Below are 19,124 nucleotides of genomic sequence, written 5' to 3'. Positions count from 1 at the left end.
ACCGCTAAGATACCACATTATTTAACCTGAAGTGAAAAGAGGTTAGCAGGTGCATTTCCACCGGCTCCACTAGATGGCAACATGGTCAGCGTCCACGGGTATCCAGGCGTGAAATTTACTAGCAACACAAGCAGGAGAGCAGCTCCCACAAGCCTCTCCTGTCCTCCTCCACACACAGCCCTGGCCTCTTCTCCCCTGGTAGCCTGGTGATTTTCAACCACTAATTTACAATCTGTTCTCATACGGTTCACGCTTACTCACTGAATACATCTGACCACTCCAGCCTTGGAAGCTTTGCGTATGCTGCTTCCTTTTGCCAAAGTGCAATACTTACCTCCTTTTGAAACTCCCTCTCTTGCCCACCCCACCCCCCCACCCAAACTCACTTCTTCCAGGAAACCTTCCCAACCAAACCTGGCTCTGATCCCAACTGCACGGATGTCATGAGCTACAGTCACAGGCATACAGCCATTTTCATATATTTGATAGAAGGTACCTGGATACATATGTAAAGAAAGCAGACAGAGAATCACACGCACAGCTCTGGGCATCTGGTGAGCAAATGTACATTTACCATAAATGATGTGCAGGTAACCAGTTTCCATACAAAAAAAAAAAAAAAAGAAGAAGAAGTCATGGCTCTAGGAAATTGCATTGGCTGCCAAGGTTCAATTAATGGGCTAAGAAACTAGATATACTGATGCTTAGCTACGTCTTCCAGTTCCTAACCCCCTCCTCATATTCAGCTGAAGCTCCAGAAAGTCTTTTGAGCAAACAAATTTTAGAGGAACTTCAACAAATATCCGGCATAGAGTTGAACAAGTGTGCAAAATCCTTACATAACTTTAAGGGCTATTTAAATTGTTTTATTTCCATGCTCAAGAAGTTTTCCAATTTACCTCAAAAATCAAACTGAGTCTACTTGTAGAAGCTTTAACTATGGCTGAAAACAAGCCCAAGATATGTTTTAAAAGTACAAAGGCCCATATACCTGTTGAGTGAAACTGTTTATTGGCTGTTAGGGAGAACAGTATTCTGACCAACATCTACACAACAGGAGACGAAAAATAAAATGTCCCTGTGTTTGCAGGTCACTGCCAGACACGCCGGGACCCAGAGACATCAAAGACATGGGAAATGTAAAAAGGAGAAACTTTAAGTGAAACAGCTCTCCAATCTTATCCGAGTCCCATTTCTGAAGCATTTTGAATCTTCACTTGTTTACAGAGGAACAATCGACATGCAAATTTCAGATGCCATTTTTTCCACCCACACTATTTTACCTCCCTCAGCTTAACGCTAGGTCCCCACACCCAGTCACAGAAAAAGAAAAGCGGTGATTTGTTTGACACAACCACTTTAAAGCCGTGACCAAATGTTACTCCCTTGCAGACAGCAACACCGTGTCACTGAGTCATTGGAACGTGAGTCTGAGGGCCATTCGAACTCACCGAGTTTCAGCATTTTTCCTCTGTCCTCGGTCAGGAGGACAGCTTCGGGTTGTCTTGGTTGTCACACAGCCAGGAGGAATGGACACGGCCACTTTGTTGATACCGATTCTATGGTAACTGTGTCGCCTTCAGGAAGAAGTCAGTCTTCCCCGAGAATAATTCCCAAGAATTTATACCATCCTTAAAAAAAAAAAATCCACCGTACGCTTCGCGAGCACAGAGAAGACACTGGTCAACAAGAGTCACTTTAAAAGTTGTCTTGCTTGTTATTCTGGGAGCTGGGTTTCGTCACCTGTAGTGGAATGCATTAGGTAGCCTTTAATTGTGAATCCGGAGAGGTCCCCATTTCCACAATGGGGAGAGCCCGCACTTGCCGCCCGTAAGTGCAGGCTCCACAGAAACACAGGGATTACCTGTGATTGGCGAACAGGAGATGTTTTCAAAATCAAGCAGAAACAGGAAGTCTTAACGTTTCAACATGTTAGAAAAGAGGAGCCGATACTTAAAAAAAAAAAAAAAAAAAAAAGAAGAGGAGCAGCTCCAATCATAGATGCTGCCTGGGGAAAAAAAAAAAAAATCAAAAAAGCTCTTCATTCCTACCTGGCCAGTATAAACATGAATGTCTATTAATAGTAACTACTGCTCAGAGGTATTCTTGTTCTCAGGAGAAGCAGAGAACAGAGTTTGGACAATGTTGTGACTGAAAACCATTAGCCTTTCACTTGTGAAAAGAGTGTAAGGTCTTTATAAAGAATGTGACTGCATCCAGGCATACACAATACACACAGGTCCTTACAGAAGGATCTATGCGCATATATGATCCAATAATCTCTTCAGAAGCTTGTTGATTTGCCTGAGCACTTGGCAGTCATCGCCACCCACAAACTGTTCCCTTATCCATTCCCACCGGGCAAGCTTCTACCAGTCCGGCAAGGCCCACTTCCACAGGCACCACCTCTGTGAAGACCTTGAGTGTCCCAACCAGCTATGGAAGATCTCACCTTCTTCCTTTAGCCCCCCCCCCCCTCGGCACCTCCCTTGAGCCTCCCTGGGAAGACTTTCTGGCTACCTATCACAGCTGTCCATAAATTACCTTTACTGGCCTATCCGTCTTATCCCGAACTACACAGTAAGTTTCTTGACTTTATTTTTATTCTCTGTAGCAATGAGACTGTCCTAAGCCTACCAAGTACGTGGCAAAAAAAAGATACCAAGTGGAAAGCAAAGGACAAGTACTCTGGAGTCCGTCCTGATTCACATTCCAGCGACACTACTTCCTGGTTTTATAAAATTGCAAATTATGTCACCTCTCTGAGCAATTTTCTTCTCTAGACAAAAGCGAATAGCATCATCATCGGCCTCATAGAATTGCTGTCAGGATGTGAAGAGGACAACGGGAAGCAAATGACACCTTGCCTGATGCACATGGCGGGCTCAAGGAGCAATGAGCATTACTGTCGATCTGAATTACAAACCAAATGCCTACTACTGATTCGGGGAGAAGGTGGAAAGAGACACCAGATACACATCAATTTACAGATACGTTATCATTTCTTATGGTCTTCAGACTACATTACCGTGTGACTAACTCATGGCGGTTTGAAGCTTACACCTGAGAAACCATCCTTCCGCATTCCCTGTGTTATGTCCCCAAATTCTCCCTGGCCCCTTTGTTCTGTGACAACCCCATCAGAGACTAAAGGTCATAGGAGCTACCAAGAGACTACATGCATCCTCTTGGAAGGACAAGATTCTGAATCCTATGACTTTGCGAAACCTAACCCATTGGCTGGAGAGGCTGGAGAGGCTGGAGCTACACTGTGAAGACCTGGGAAGGGAAGACTGGAAGGAGGCGGCCTACAGCATATCAGAAAATAGCCGCCAACGTGGCAGCAGGGCCTTTGCACACGCTCCAGGCCTCGTGGCCTGATGACCGAGGCACTGGTCCAGATATAACTTTGCTATGGCATGCAGGAATGCAGCTGGCTATCTTTTCTGGGGGGCACAGCTCAGCACCCCAATCCCCCAGTCACCCACTTCTGACACTGCTAATGATTAGAAGCCATCTTCTACGGTATTTCTTCACCATCCAGTGGCAACCACATGACTCTGGAACACCAGAGTCTTCTCATCCATGTGCATGTGCTCCAGGTTATCTAGGCACTGTCACTAATATCATCTCACGGTCCCCACACCCAGGGCAAGTGGGTGGCCATCTCAGTTTCCACAAACACTGGCAGAGCCAACAGGACACTGCAAGCCCTGCCCTCCCAGAACTACCTCCTGGGCGCACACTCTCTCTGGCCTAGTTTCATCGACTGTATCACGTACGTCAAGAAAAATACTGCCTGAGAGTTACCCACATCCTTATCAGCTGCACATTCAACAAAACCACCACAACAATCATGAAATTTGCGCCTGCATGAGAAAGATACCTGCATCTGTGTATTTTATCTGATTTTATAGCCTTAGAGACAGAACTGGAGATGGCTACAAAACACCTTGACCTTCCCACCCTGGCATTTCCAAGATGCTCCCTAGTCCCTAGGGTATGCTGCCCTGGCCACCAAGAAGAGGGATGATCCCCTTTCCCTTTAGGTCTCTCCAGACCTCCTCTCCTCTGCTTCCTCCAGCCACCTCGACTCATTCAGTGGCCTCCCAAAAACCATGGCCCCCACCACAGCCTCCTCCTCAACTGGACTTGCTTCTGTGTCCCTCTGCTCTTCTTCAAGGACGAAGAAGTCATGGGCAGAGCAGGGAAGAAAGTGGGCCGACTGGGAATCATTCCAGAAGAATCAGTGCCTGAGTCCGGCGAGGTGCTCCAGAAGATCTCACAGATGCTGCCACAGAGACAGCAGGTGGTCAGACCCACCCTCTCTCACCAGGGAGGCTAGGTGCTGGCAGAGAAGCACGTGGTTCATGCCCAGACCTGGGAGGGAAAATCCCACTGGTGTCAGGCACCCTCTCAATCCCAGGAAACATGCATGATGCTCTCCCCACATTCATTCAGTCCTCACTGAAACCCCGGGAGGTGGGCGCCGTGATTCCCAGGTTACAGGTGATAAGTGTGACCTCCACATACATAAGGTACCTGCTCAGTGCAAATGCCAGCCTAGGAACCCAGGTCTGGCTTGCCCTGAACCTGTTGGCTTTATTCTCTTCATATCATATTCACCAGTGTCCTTGGTTGACCAGACAGAAAGCACAAACAGCTCAAGCATCTAGAAAATAAAAGGAACACCTGGCAACCCAGAACCTTTCAAAGCCAGGAGAGCAGTGGGTGAGACAGTGTGAGTTGGAGCACGGGGTTGGTGGAGGGCGGGCCAGAGCTGGCATCAGAGACAGGACTTGGGGTGGCGGTGGGGGCGTGACTTCTCAGATCTATTCCTGTGTCTGCTGCTGTTCTCAGCCTCCCCCCGAAAAAGGGCTGCACAAATTAATAAGCGTGGGGTGGCAGACCTTTCTATCATATCATATGTATTTCTATGTTTTAAGCATAAATTTTATACAATGCTACTCAGAGCCCCTCCCCCCACCAGACAGGACCATCTTTCCCCTTTCTTTCTTAAAATTCACATAACCTTAGTGTTGGCAGGACCTCGGATATCCAACCTTGTTGCACAACCAAGGAAAATGAAGCAGCCCAAGGAAGCCCAAAGTGTGCCCCAAATCACACCGCTAGCTGGTGAAACTGTGCAGCTGCAGTGACGACCAGATCCTAGGACTCCAGAAGGAGCATTTATGTCTGTCTTCCTCAGACACAGGCTCCAAGCTCTCTTCACACCCGCACTACCAATGAAAACACTAGATCAGCATTTACAAGGCAAAAAACACAAAACCACCGAGCATCTGCTCTAATAAATATGCAGGCACTCGAAATGTGGTTTACTTTCTGCTGAACTGAATATAAATGGAATCCTGACACTTTCTAGCATTCTTCCATTACAAACCTCCCTGTGAAACTGAGTGTGAGACCGAGCGAGGGAACACTAAACTAATTAAACTTTCCATTTGCCAAGAAAAACTCTCCAATTGCACAGTCAATTTCTCTATAAATTTCTAGAATTTCTAGTTAATATACAACATATGATATTTCCCAAGCTGAATTCCTCTGCATCCCTCCCCTGCCAAACCCCATTATTCTTCTCTGTGTTTTAACCTCTCTGGCTTCCACTACCACTTCCACTACCACCCTGTCCGTGGTCACTGTGGATTCCTCTCCCGGCCTGGATGGTCATTCATTCACCAAGTCTCACCGCCTGCCTGCTGTGCTTCCACTGTTCTCCTTCTCGTTTGGATTCTGTGAAACCCTTTGCTTTAGAGGTGGCACAAAGTGGTTTCTTGAAAAGACAACTTTCCAGGGAATGCCAGCAAGCGGTTCTACTGGTCCTTCCTTCTTTAGAGGATAGAGAGCTTTGTCGATATGCAGGGCTTTGGTTTTTTTTTTTTTTTTTTTTTTTTAAGATTTTATTTATTTATTTGTCAGAGAGAGAGAGAGAGAAACACAGGGAGGGGGAGCAGCAGAGGCAGAGGGAGAAACAGGCTCCCTGTTGACCAGGGAGCCCAATGCAGGGCTGGAAACCAGGACCCTGAGATCATGACCCGAGCCAAAGGCAGACGCTTAACTGACTGAGCCACCCAGATGTCCCTGTCATTATGGTTATTTCCAAACCTAAAGTAAAAAAACAAAGCAAAGCAAAACAAAACAAAAAACCCCAAAACATAACTTTCTGAAACTTGTCTGTTTAGAGAATCATCAGAAACTACAGCATATCTTGAGTAAAGGTTCTCAGATTTTTCTCTTCAGGAAAAACACCTATCAGGTTTGACCATTTGCAGGGAGGCTTCTCTAGGGCCCCGTATCTCACCCACCCATTAGTCATGTAGACCAGAAACCTCAGTGTCACTGTGGACCCTCGCTCCCCCTGCCCGCCCCCAAACCCTCCTGTTTCCCCACCTCTGAAATGCCCCATCTGCCTCCCTCATCACTAACCTCCAGCCAGGCCGCATCCTCGGGGCGGAACGGCTCCTTCCACTTAGCTGCTCTCCCAGGACATTGTCCCAAAGTGTGATTCTGTCACCTAATACCACCATCTGTGCCTAGATCCGAGTTTAAAACAGGCTTCCACATCCTCATTCACGTGCCATCCTCTGCACGGGACTCGGGGTGCCCCCCAGTCCTGGCCACAGCCAGCTTCCCACTGTCCTCCCTCTGGACCTCCCCTCACCAGCACTCCTCAGACTCTCATGTCCTTTCCACAATTCTCAGTCACAGACTACAGCCAGTGTCCCGAGGTTCAGCTCACACGAGGCCGGCAGGATGCTGGTAGCCAGAGACCAGCTCCCACTCCTGACTCCCTATGCCGCTTGGAAGCTTTTGCCTAGCATTTAGCACATTTTGCTCCACGGGACAGCCACTGCTGTCCCCATTTCCTCCTCTGTACTCCACTGTACCTTCGCAGACGACAGGGAGGTTGCTCCATTCATTTGACAGTATTTATCCAGTACCTACTGCATGTATTTATCCAGTACCTACTGCATGCTTGGTACTGACTTAGACGCCGGGAACAGAGCGTGAAGGAAAATACACAAGGTTGCCTGAGCTATGAAATTAACATAGGATGGGGGAAAGAGACAGCACCCAACAAAACACATAAATAATTGAAGGACAGATGGTGAGAGGTGCCAGACTGGAAATGAACAAGGAGTAGTGACGGAGCCCACTCTGGCAGAGGTGGCATAGGAGTGTGCCAAGAGCCAGAGGAAAAGCAGGCCAGGCGGCGGGAGGAACAGGTGCACCAGCCCAAGACAGGACAAGCTCAGCACGCTGCAGGGAAAGAAGAAAGGGGGCCGGTGGGGCTGCATGCTGGAAGCACAGGGAAGAAGGGTGTGAGAAGCAGATGGGAGTCAGGCAAAGGCCAGAACAGATAGTGCCATATGGGACATGGTCAGAGGTTTATATGGTGAGAATGTGAAACAGGACCAATGTCTGGAAGGCAGAGTGGCAGGAAAGATCAAAACCTGAAAACTCCACATGTCCTTTGAACCACTTCCAGGAATACATCCAATGAAACAGGGACAAGTGTGGGCAGCTGTAGTCCAAGGGAGTTGTGTGGTGTTCTTATAATCATGCCGGAGACTGAAAGCAGCCCGAGTATCCACCTGGGGGATGGGCTAAGTGAATTACAGCACGTCCATATCACGGCACGTAATACAATCTTTCAAACTGATCATGACAAGTAATTAATAACAAGAGAACTCTTCGCAAAGCCTACAAAGCAACAGATAAAAGAAATTTTATTAAGTATCATATAATTTTTGTAGAGAAAAACTAGAGGTGTACATAAAAAGCCTGGAGTGATATTCTCCGAAGTTTTTTCCTGGGTGGTGAAATTAAGGAGTACCCCCCCCATTTTTCATTCTTTTGGTTAAAAGATAGTTGATAAATAAACTAGACAAGCATGTGATACTTTCGTAATCAACAACAAAAAAAAAGATTTTAAAAACCTTTGAGTAACAAGAAGGCATAGCAGGGTAGGTATCCTAGGAGATCAAAAAATAAATAGAGGTGGTTGATCCAAAGATGGGCCAGGGCAAGCTTCTGTCTTTTCAGGGAATCTTCAAAGCCAAACAGAAAAACAAACCATAAAAACTCCCAAGAACTCAGGGCAGGAAGTGTGTCATTCCCTTCTTGTTATCCCTCTGACTCAGCACTGACTGTTGGCCCTTCTAAGCCTCGGCATGAAGAGGTTACAGATAGGAGTTTGAAGACGACAGAGCTGGGGAAACCTCACCCAGGAGCTCCCAGCCCTGCAGGGGATGTCTGAAACATGACCCAAATCTTCCAAAGGGGAAAAAAAACCCTTCCCCATTCTCCTTTAGATTCACCACAAAGGAGACCGAGATATTCCCCAGTATATCCCTACAGGTTAAACATGATGAAGTTCCTGTCTGTTCCTTTTCAATCAGATCGGCTGCAGATAAGACACACAAGCACACTGCCGCTGCCGTGGTGTTCCAGACTCCTTCCCAAACAGGTTTGAAAATGCAATCAACAGTTCGGACAAGTCCCAGCACGTCTCGGGGCACTCGGATCCTGGCTTACGCATGCCCACGGTGAAAAAACTCACTGCAGAGGCTCACACCATTACCAATCTACCCCCCACCCCTCACCCCCTGCCTTCCTGGGTCATGAGGGTGGCTTGCTTCCTCTGCACTGTCTGGCCAGCCTCCCAAGCTCAGCCCTCCACCGCCATTCAAAGAGCACAGCCGGCAAATGATTTGCTAGCAGACGGCACATACTTCTCTTAGTTCTTTTTTTTTTTTTTTTTTTTTAAATAATCCCCTGGAAACTACAGAGCTGAGGGAAACCCATATGCAGGACTATTCGACAAAACAGAAATTTTCAACTCTGGAAACCCTTCAGTTTGTAAGGCAAGGTAAATCAGAATCGGAACATGGTGACGATTACCATTCAGAGCTCCTGCCCTCCCACATTTAGTCAACGAATGTTTATTGAGGTCTTACTGTGCCTTGTGGTAGCCCTGAAGATTCATGATAAACAAGGGGCCAGAGGTGGTCATGTGCATGTATTCGGGTGATGGCACTGGGGGTGTGGAAGGAGGAAGGCAGACACTTCCAAGAAATTCCAACAGGTCTAGCCCGCTGAGAACAGGTTATTAGGATCCTGCCTCTAAGGGCTGTTTAAAAGTTAAGACTTAATTAGAACTCTAGTACAGTATCTTAGGCAGGGGATGACACCATCAGATAGGCATTTGGTAAAGACCAATGATAGCACAGGAAGCCAGACTGCTGTGGGGGTGGGATTGGGGGGACATCCCATCCATCTTTAAAGTAATCTAGATAAGAGGTGATGGAGGTGGCTTGATCTTGGTCGGTGGCAGTAGACAGTGACAAGCAGTGTGCAGATTTTACAGCTATTTCATATTGGCAATACTGATCACAGTGGCATGGGATGGGGCATAGGGATGAGGTAGAGGGAGATGCCTTGTAGATTTTGGGATAGTCAATTGCACGATTCACTGGGAGAAGACTGGAAGAGAGGGTAAGTTCACCTCACTACACAGTGAAATTGAGTTGCCTGTGGGACAGCAGCTGGACATGCAGGTCTAGAACCTGGACAAGAGATTGGGCTTGAAATATAAATTTAGACGTCACTGCCAGGGAGGGGATCTGGAGGCTCAGGAATGGGTAGGAAGAGAGTGGAATCAGAAGAAAACAGAAGAAAAGTCAGACCAAGGCCAACATTTGGAGGGACAAACAAGAGGGACGGGGGCTGCAAAGGAGATGAAAGGGAACTGAGAAAGAAGCAAGAAGATAACCAGGAGAGTAGGTAATCAAGGAAAATGGACAGGACTTGCTATGGGATTTGCTGTGTAGCCCTGAGGGGAGGAGGAGAGGGACTCGAGTTCACCTAGGCTTTGGGATTAAGAGCTGTGTATCCCATGTGCTGACCGAGAGGGGCAAATACAGGGGAGAAGCAGGTGTGGGGGACTAGGGATGAAGATGCCCATCCCTAGAGGAAGTGTAAAACAAATAATAGCATAAATGAGCATGGGATCTAGGAAAGATGGATTCCATAGATTAATTGGGAATCATTAGCTGGTATTCAGTATTGATTCCACGGGACTAGATAAAATCATCTGGCCTCTCAATCCTGGCCACCCACTAGTAGAGTCAGGTAACAAAAACAAACAGATGAAACAACATTTTAACAACGGATGTTCATGGGGATTCATGGGGATGTTCCCTGGGGATTCTAGATTAATTAAAGAGGGCCTACCCACCCCTGCATTTTTTGCAGACCAAGCCAGGTTAAGAATCATTGCCCAAAGGGTGGAGAGGAGCCCAGGATGGAGCTAGGGCCCCTCAGAATGTAGAGAGCCTCCATAGAGGAGATTACTGATGCAGGTGGAAAAGAGGAAGCCAAGTCAAGAAGGCGGTTTAAGAAGTGGGAGGGATGGACGATGCTGAATATGGCGGAGGCTCTGAGGATGGAAAAGCGGCTATGGGATTTATTAAAAAGGAGGTCTCTGGTTTTGGAGAGTGGTGGGGTGAGAAGGGGCACCGAGAAGGGGAGACTGTATGCAGACACAAGTCTTTTGGGGTTTTCGCTACACTGGAAATCAGGGCAGGAGCCAGGAGGCTACTCTGGGGTGAGGAATTTTGCTTGTCATTTGCCTTTCCAGGCAGTGGATAAAAAGGCGTGTTCTGATGCTGATGAGGGTGTTCCCAAATGAAGAAAGCAGCTGATGTTGAAGAGGAGGGGGTATAACTGCCGGAGGGTTTCTAGAAGCCGGAGACAAAAAACCATTAGGCAGCCTGAACTCTTGAATCTGAAAGGCCCCTTCAAAGGCTGGTGTCTTCACTCTTCACTTTTTGGGGGAGGCAATAGGTCCTAAAAATTACAGAACAGCTAGACTGGAAAGGACTTTAAAGAGCATCTGATCACATGCTCATTCCAGGTCCACTTCTCCAATTCCCGTGTCCTGTCCCATTCATGGTCTTCCTGATGACCCCCCCATTGGAAGGGAATTCCTACCTACCCTTCACCAGCCCATGGTGCATGAACTCTTTGGACACTTCTGAAATGAGCTAGAATCTGTTTTCCCACAGTTCAATCCACTTGCTCTGGTTACATGCCTTCAAGATACACAAAAGTTGTCTGTTCTCACTTCTATGCCTTTCAAACATTTTCAACTACAAACTCTCACCCCACCCTTTGCATCCTTTATTCCTAAGCCAAATCAGTTCTTTTTACATACATGGACAAAGAGGTCCTTGTTCTAGGAAGTATCTATATAGGGGCTACCAATCGACCTAGTTGGTCTTCAATATGATAAAGGTATAGAAAAACATACTGAAATAAAAGTTATACCCATATATATATATGAATAACGCACAATAACACTAGTTTCTAAGAAACCAAAATGGCCCCAGACTATTTGTACTTCAAGATTTGGGCTGGATCTACTTGGTCCTTAAGCACTGAAGTGATTCTCATTTTCCTATTCTGATCCCAATCCCAGAGAACAACACCCCCCCCCCCCAACACAGACAAACATACACACACCCCACATATGGTCACTCACTCAGACCTGCATGTAGAAGAATATTTTACCAATTATTATTAAGTACACCCGCTATGAAGCAAACTTTTACCGGTTCTCATGACAGTTGCATTTTTATTTTTATTTATTTTTTTAAAAGATTTTATTTACTTACTTGACAGAGAGAGAGAGAGAGGCAATACAAGCAGGGGGAGTAGGAGAGGGAGAAGCAGGCCTCCCGCTGAGCAGGGAGCCCGATGCGGGGCTCGATTCCAGGCCCTTGGGATCATGACCTGAGCTGCAGGAAGAAGCCTACTGAATGACCCACCCAGGGGCCCTATGCCAGTTGAATTTTAGGGGGAAAAAATCTCCATACCATAAGCATGGATTAGTTTCCTACATATTTTATACAACAAAACTTCAAAGGCAGAGGAAAGGTTTGAATGTTTACATATTCAAAGAGAACTTCCAAAAATGCAATTATAAATTAAGTGAAAATCACAGCTACAAAAACCAGGCTTGGATGAGGGAGTCATTGCTAAAACTCCATGAAGAAACAGGATATTTTATCCCAACCCTAACATTTGGAATATTCTCGCCAAATATCACATGAGCTGTTACCGTTCTAGCCTTAATTTAAAACATTTCAACCAGTAGGTGTAAAAGGAACACAGCACATAAGAGTATTGGCGTAGTGCCCTCAGGTTACACTACACTAGGCTGATAAAGTTTTATGCCCATTATACTAATGAAGGCAAAATGCACATAGTGGGGCTTGAAATGTTTACTGAATGAATAAACTACATTACATTGGAGTCACAGTTTATGCAAAAGAAAAAAAAAAACTCAGGAGAAAACTGAAAAAGGATTATAATCCCAGATTCATACACACGAATTGAATTCTAGAACAAAAGCTTGATGCAGTTGATGGAGTATTAAAGGTACCACTTGAAATCTCTTTAAAGAAACAAATTTTTAAAAAATCCTCAATCAACCACCTGCATTATATGATCATTATATTCAGAGCAACTTCAAGAGCCCTAAATATTCACTTTCATCAGTTTTTGAAAACACAGTTTTGAGTATATGTAATATGTTATATGCATACTCAGTATTAAAATTCAGTGCCTTAGCTGAACACTTTAATTTTTTTTTATATTTTACTTATTTCTTTCACACAGAGAAAGAGAGCACAAGCAAGGGGCATAGTAGAGGGAGAAGGAGAAGCAGGCTCTCCACTGAGCAGAGAGCCTGATGCGGGGCTCCATCCCAGGACCCTGGGATCATGACCTGAGCCAAAGGCTCAACCGACTGAGCCACCCAGACTCCCCTCAACTGAACACTTTAAACTTCCCAACTGTATAAAACATACAAACAACTTATTTACGGCAAAGATCTTTTAACGTGTCATACTCTGGAAACTTGGATGTGTCCAGAGTAAGTCAGAGTTCATAAGATTTATAATTCAATATAATAAATACAGGTTAAAGTTAACCTGTTATAAAAGTATTCCAGGGGCTCCTGGGTGGCTCAGTGGGTTAAAGCCTCTGCTTTCGGCTCGGGTCGTGATCCCAGGGTCCTGGGATGGAGCCCCACGTCGGGCTCTCTGCCCGGCGGGGAGCCTGCTTCCTCCTCTCTCTCTCTCTCTGCCTGCCTCTCTGCCTACTTGTGATCTTTGTCTGTCAAATAAATAAAATCTTAAAAAAAAAAAAAAGAAAAGAAAAGAAAAAGTATTCCAAAATGTCTCAAAATCAAAGAAAACAGTACTGTGCTAAAATAAAAAAATGCCTTTCCTAGCCTTCTCTTTTCCAATGGGAAGGAAAGAAAAATCCGAAGAACTCTTAACAGCACATAAAATCAGATTTTTTTTATAGCCCATGCATAACCACTTTCAAATGGTTTACTCCCTCACTTTAGAAAACTTCATATTAAAAAAAAAAACACAAAAAACAAGCAACTCACAAGCTTATTTTAAAATCATTTATTTTGGCTAATTTTTATGGGTTTAATTTTCCTAACTTTGGTCTTCTTCCAAGTCATTCCAGAACAATCAATTTGTGGAACCACAGGAAGAGATCCTGCCCCAAAAATCAGAACCAGGAGGTGCACCAGTTACAAACACAGGCCAGGACCTCATCATCAGACCACATCATCGGACCACCATGACAGCAGGCGTGGAAGAAACTCCAGAGGGAGAGGTATTCACGAAGCCGTATCCCTTTCCTCATCTTGCTAGGAGGCCAAAAATATAAACTTCTACGTGCTGTGATTTCCTCACCATGGGCATATGCATTGCTCTGGCATATCCTATATTTTAAATTTGATGATGCTGGAGCATTTCTTCTCAACCTCAGTACTCCTGACATTTTGTGTCCGACAATTATAATTCATTACAGTGGAACTGTCCCATGCATTGTAATATACCCACCCACTAGATCTACCCACTAGATACCAGTAACATACCCTTCCCCTAGTAGTGACAACCCAAAATATCTTCAGATATTGCCAAACATCCCCTGGGGGGAGTGGGGGAGGGCTTGGAAGAGGCAAATTGCCCCTGGTTAAGAGCCGCTGTTCTCAAGCCCTGGTTCTTAGTTACACTTTGGAAACACATGAGGAATTTTCAAAAACACTGATTTCTAGTCTCACCCTGAAAGATGGTAATTTAATTCATTCGGGCTGGGTCCTGGGCATCTGGATTTCTGAAAGCCAAGAGATGCTACCAGGCAGTCAAGTACAAGAATCTGTGCCCTAGAGTACATCGATGACCCCAAGTAAGTCACCAAATCAATGTCACGCAATATCAAAATGTCTTCTATTCCCCCAGATTAGAGTAGTCCTTATCTTGGTACCAGAATCAACGTGGTGACAGTAAATAGAAAAAAGCAGAGGAAACAGAAAAAGGTTAATGGTAGCTCTGACCTGCAAACTTCTTTTCCCTTTTGATTGGACGGGAACTAGAGCATAAAGATTAATTTGAATCCCAACGCTGCCCCTCGCAAGCAGGAGGGTACAGAAACCAAGCTGCAGGGGTAGAAAATACAGAACTATTTCTTCACGGTGTGGAAATGTAAGCTCTCCCAGGAAGACACTTTTTAACACGTGCCACTAACCCAGCCTTGGAGAAATGCTGAGTTCATTAAAAGTAATACACAGACAATCTGTGGTCTGGGAAGAAACCCAGAGAACTCTCATGGGAACTCACTCAATACCTTCCTGGGTGGGTAGAGGGGTGGGGAGTTCGTCCTCACAGCAGATGACATGACCAGGGACCTGCCTGGAGGTCAAGCCAAAGCTGGACTCCTGAGTAAAAAAAACTCCAGGACCGCAAACGTGGAAATTCTCCCTTCCTCACTGTTACACCTCTGTTATCTTCTGCCAGCCTCCTCAGTCTGCTCAGCAACACTGGGGCTGGTTCCAAATTTTGCAAAGAATGGCATGCCACAGCCCCCAAGGGCATGGTTCCCCCCCAAGTGCCGGTCTGGCGTCTGCCTCCCCATCAACCCTGTGCCAGCCTACAGGCTGTGCTAACAGATTCACTGGTGTTTCTTTAATTGGGGTGGGGGGGGGGGAAGAAAAAGAAAAAGAAAAAAGAAATAGACACACACGTGCAAACACATAGGACAGGGATTCTTCTCCCAGTTCAGGAATAGTAAGCATCAGTGAACATGACTGTTCACTCTGCATACAGTACTTTGCTAAGCGCCGTGCACACAACATCTTTCAGACTCCTACCAGCTCCCTAAAGGAGATGCTATTACTGTCCATATTCGATAGACAAGTACAAGACTGTCCTTCCTAGCCCAACTGCGGCTCAAACTCAGCCAAGGCAAAATCAGGACCCATTTCTCTCTGACACCGAAGCCCAGGCTCTTCCCCACCATATAATGCTGTCTCTCCTGGTTCTCCAAAGAGAACCCAAATCAGTGATTGAACTCCATCAACTGTGAATGTTTCAAGCTCTCACTGATTTGGGTTAGAAACCCTAGGTCGGTAGAAGATTTCCCAAATATAGAGAAGAGGCAAAATATCCAGAGTTTGTCCCGGACTCCATCCACGAGACCACAGGGCACTGTGTGGGTGTCCTTCTGTTCTTGCCTTCGGTGAACTTGGGGTTCAGCTTTGACCCTTCACACTCACCAGGCTTTACTGATTCTTTTTTCAAGCATCCACCTCATGCCCTATTTTCCTTACGAGGACTCTAATTTCTCACTCCTGGATTGGCAAGTACCTCTGAGCCGGCTGGGGGAACTGCCATCCACCTTGCACACAGATGTCAAACCTTCTTTCAGTGCCACTTCCAAGCTGTCCCTCTTCTGGTCAAAAATCTACCCCAGTTCCCTCTGTCTAATAGTCCAAAGTCGTCTGCATACCCTGTAGGCTAAAAGCCCCTTTACTCAGATCATAGAGTAACGGGTCAGCATCCGCCTTACTATTTCCCTCTATAAAACTGCAAAACTCTAGGACTGGTACAATTTCCAATTCGAATTGGAAATTGGAATCAATTGATTGGAATCAATCAATTCGACCAATTTCCACTACCTTCCACAAACATGGTCTTCTCACACCAACCTCTGTGACCTGGTCCCCTTCTCCACGGGTGAATCAAGTACGATCTCCTTCACTATGAATCCTTTCTTGCATTCATTCATTCATTTAGCTGCACATGTATGGGTGGATATACATATGTATGTATATATTTATGCATATATATGCATAAAGTCTAGGGCAAAACTACCTTACTGAGATACTCTGATCTTTGGATCTGGGGTGTTCTCCTCTCCCACCAAAAATTTATTATGCAGTGTTAAGCACTGTTTTTAGTGCCAGAGGTAGACCAGTAAGTACAAGAGGTAAAGTTTCCTATAGTCCTGGAGTCTTTCTTCTCCAGATTTCCACAGGACTTTGTATGGCCAAATCAACCATTCCCAAAGATACCAGTCCCATACACATATTAATGAGCAAAGGACTTCAGTAAATGCGACCGGCTATATCCAGCACCCTTCTTGAAGAATCAGAATGAGACGTCCTGCAGGATGCAATCCCGCTTTACCTGACCTAGCGTTCATCAAGGAAACCCCAGCTTGTGTTCAGGCCAGGGTGACAGAGACACAGAGAGAAACATCCTACATGACATATCTGACGGGAAAGCCGGTTTTACCACTAGTTTGTAAGCTCCCAGAGGGCATGGACTACTTCTGTGTGTGTTACTCATTTCATAGCTATGACTGAATGGTTGCTGTCAGACAGATCCTATCCTATGTGCAAGATTCATGAGTAAACAAAACAGACACAGGCTGTTCTTTTCTTTCTTTCTTTCTTTTTTTTTTTTAAGACTTTATGTATTTGAGTGAGAGAGAGCATGTGCAAGCATGAGCAGGGTGGGGAGGGGCAGAGGGACAAGGAGACTCCCCGCTGATCGGTCAAGGGGCTCGATCCCAGGACCCTGAGATCAGGATTTGGGCTGAAGTCAGATGCATAACCAACTGAGCCACCCAGGCACCCTGACCAGGCTACAGTGCCTCTTGCCTCTATTATGTTGCATGCTAATTGCTTTTGAACAAATTATCTGTGTACAGTGTGCATACCTAAACCTTGCTACTGATTTTAACCTTACAGAGAAATGCCCAGCATATAGTAAGCGCTCAGATATTTGTTGAATAAATGAATCAGTCCACCCCATGCAATTCAGCACTTGGTTTACAAGCTAAGTCAGATACAGGAATATGTGTCCTGTGCTCGAGGCTTGTCTTCCAGGCAGACTATAAACTTCTTAACCACCAGTTCTGCTCACATGTAACAACTAAAACCACTCCATCTTAAACTGCTTCTTATTTTTTTAAAAAAAGATTTTATTTATTTATTTGACAGACAGAGATCACAAGTCGGCAGAGAGGCAGGTAGAGAGAGAGAGAGGGAGAAGTAGGCTCCCCGCTGAGCAGAGAGCCTGATGTGGGGCTCAATCCTAGGACCCTGAGATCATGACCTGAGCCAAAGACAGAGGCTTAACCCACTGAGCCACCCAGGGGCCCCTTATTTATTTTTTTTTAAGATTTTATTTATTTATTTGACAGACAGAGAGATCACAAGTAGGCAGAGAAGCAGGCAGAGAGAGAGGAAGGGAAGCAGGCCCTCTGCCTAGCAGAGAGCCCAATGTGGGGCTCGATCCCAGGACCCTGGGATTATGACCTGAGCTGAAGGCAGAGGCTTTAACCCACTGAGCCACCCAGGCGCCCCCTTAAACTGCTTCTTAATACACAACTGCAGAATCTGAAAGAAGCATACATAGTTCTTTTTTCTTTCTATCATCTGGCAGGGTCACGACTAAGTTAACCTTAGTTCAACGAGGTTGGGTTCAATTTGGTGATCATTTAGGCCCTTTCCAATTTTTTTCTACTACACATGATATTGCAGTGGCTAAGGTCCGAATATGTTTGTGCATAATACATCCATGCATGCGTCCAATTAGTACAGAAGAATGAAGTCCTAGAAGGGGAATCTCTGGGTCTTTTCCATCTTGATACTTCAGTATTGCCAGACTGCTCCCCGGAAAGGTGCCAACTTGCAATCTTTTCAATAGAGTTTGAGATTGAGAATGCCTGTTTCCCACTTTCCCTCCAACCCTGGGCTTTGTCAAAGTCTGCCTATCAGATAAGCAAAAAACGACACCCCAAAGCACACAGACCTGGTACCACTCTGTAGTTACCTAACATGTTCCTTCTGATAAACATAATGCCTGGGTTCCCATTGAAAATGTTCTAGATAAGAGTTCCACTTAAACCGATCCTGAGTTATAATTACAAGGTTATCAGCGATTGCTATTTTCAATAGCCCGTATCATGACGCTCCATCTAATTTCCACAACCAAAAGAGCCCAGAAAAATAATACCCTAGAAAGGATGCAGAAAAAAAGAGAATCACAGATGGGAGGAGTGGTTCTCTAAGGACGGACATGGTGGAAACTGGATAAGAACCCCTGTGCCATGAGGAGGCCAGTTCCTAACTTCATAATCCTCCTGGAAAAAGAACAGAAGTCACATTCTGCTTGGCCTGGGATGGAGCACAGGTCTGTGGATACTTTTTTTCCTTTGCTTAATACTCAAACCCCACAAACCAGAGCTTTGGTCCTCCTTCCTGACTGAATGCCCACAAGGTCCCTCCATCAACACTCCACACTCATTTTACTCCACATCTGCTAATCATCCTATTTCCCTATCCCATCCAACAGATTGAAAAGGGTTCATTCATTAGGTTCTTAATACTCATTTTAACCTTTCAAAATTCATGTTGTCATTTCCCCCTTTTGTTCCCTTTAAAATGAACACCAAACAAAGCTAGGAATGTTTAAGCGTTTGGAGTACCATGTTTTTGTTCAAAAACTCTTAAGTGGATCAATGTTTTTTTTTTTTTTAAGATTTTATTTATTTATTCGACAGACAGAGATCACAAGTAGGCAGAGAGACAGGCAGAGAGAGAAGGAGAAGTAGACTCCCTGCTGAGCAGAGAGCCTGATGCGGGGCTCAATCCCAGGACCCTGAGATCATGACCTGAGCCAAAGGCAGAGGCTTTAACCCACTGAGCCACCCAGGTGCCCCTGGATCAG

At 45.5% G+C, this 19,124-nt stretch overlaps 1 protein-coding gene across 2 annotated transcripts in view; it reads right to left on the bottom strand.

Moving 5' to 3' along the window:
• TNFAIP8 (TNF alpha induced protein 8) overlaps nt 1-19,124 on the bottom strand; it is a 113,111-nt gene that overhangs the window by 59,538 nt on the left and 34,449 nt on the right. The window contains exon 1 of one of the 2 annotated variants that reach the window (XM_080804996.1): nt 1,452-2,707. The exons of the other annotated variant lie outside the window; for it this stretch is intronic. Coding sequence (XP_080661122.1) covers nt 1,452-1,464 — 13 coding nt within the window. The 5' untranslated portion in view covers nt 1,465-2,707. Of the gene's footprint in view, nt 1-1,451; nt 2,708-19,124 lie in introns of those variants that run through there. 2 annotated transcript variants of the gene reach the window in all.

Source organism: Martes martes, assembly GCF_963455335.1.
Source record: "Martes martes genome assembly, chromosome: 5".
Lineage (NCBI taxonomy): Eukaryota > Metazoa > Chordata > Mammalia > Carnivora > Mustelidae > Martes > Martes martes.
Note: the sequence above shows the minus strand (reverse complement) of the source record. Positions and strands in the feature narration are given on the sequence as shown.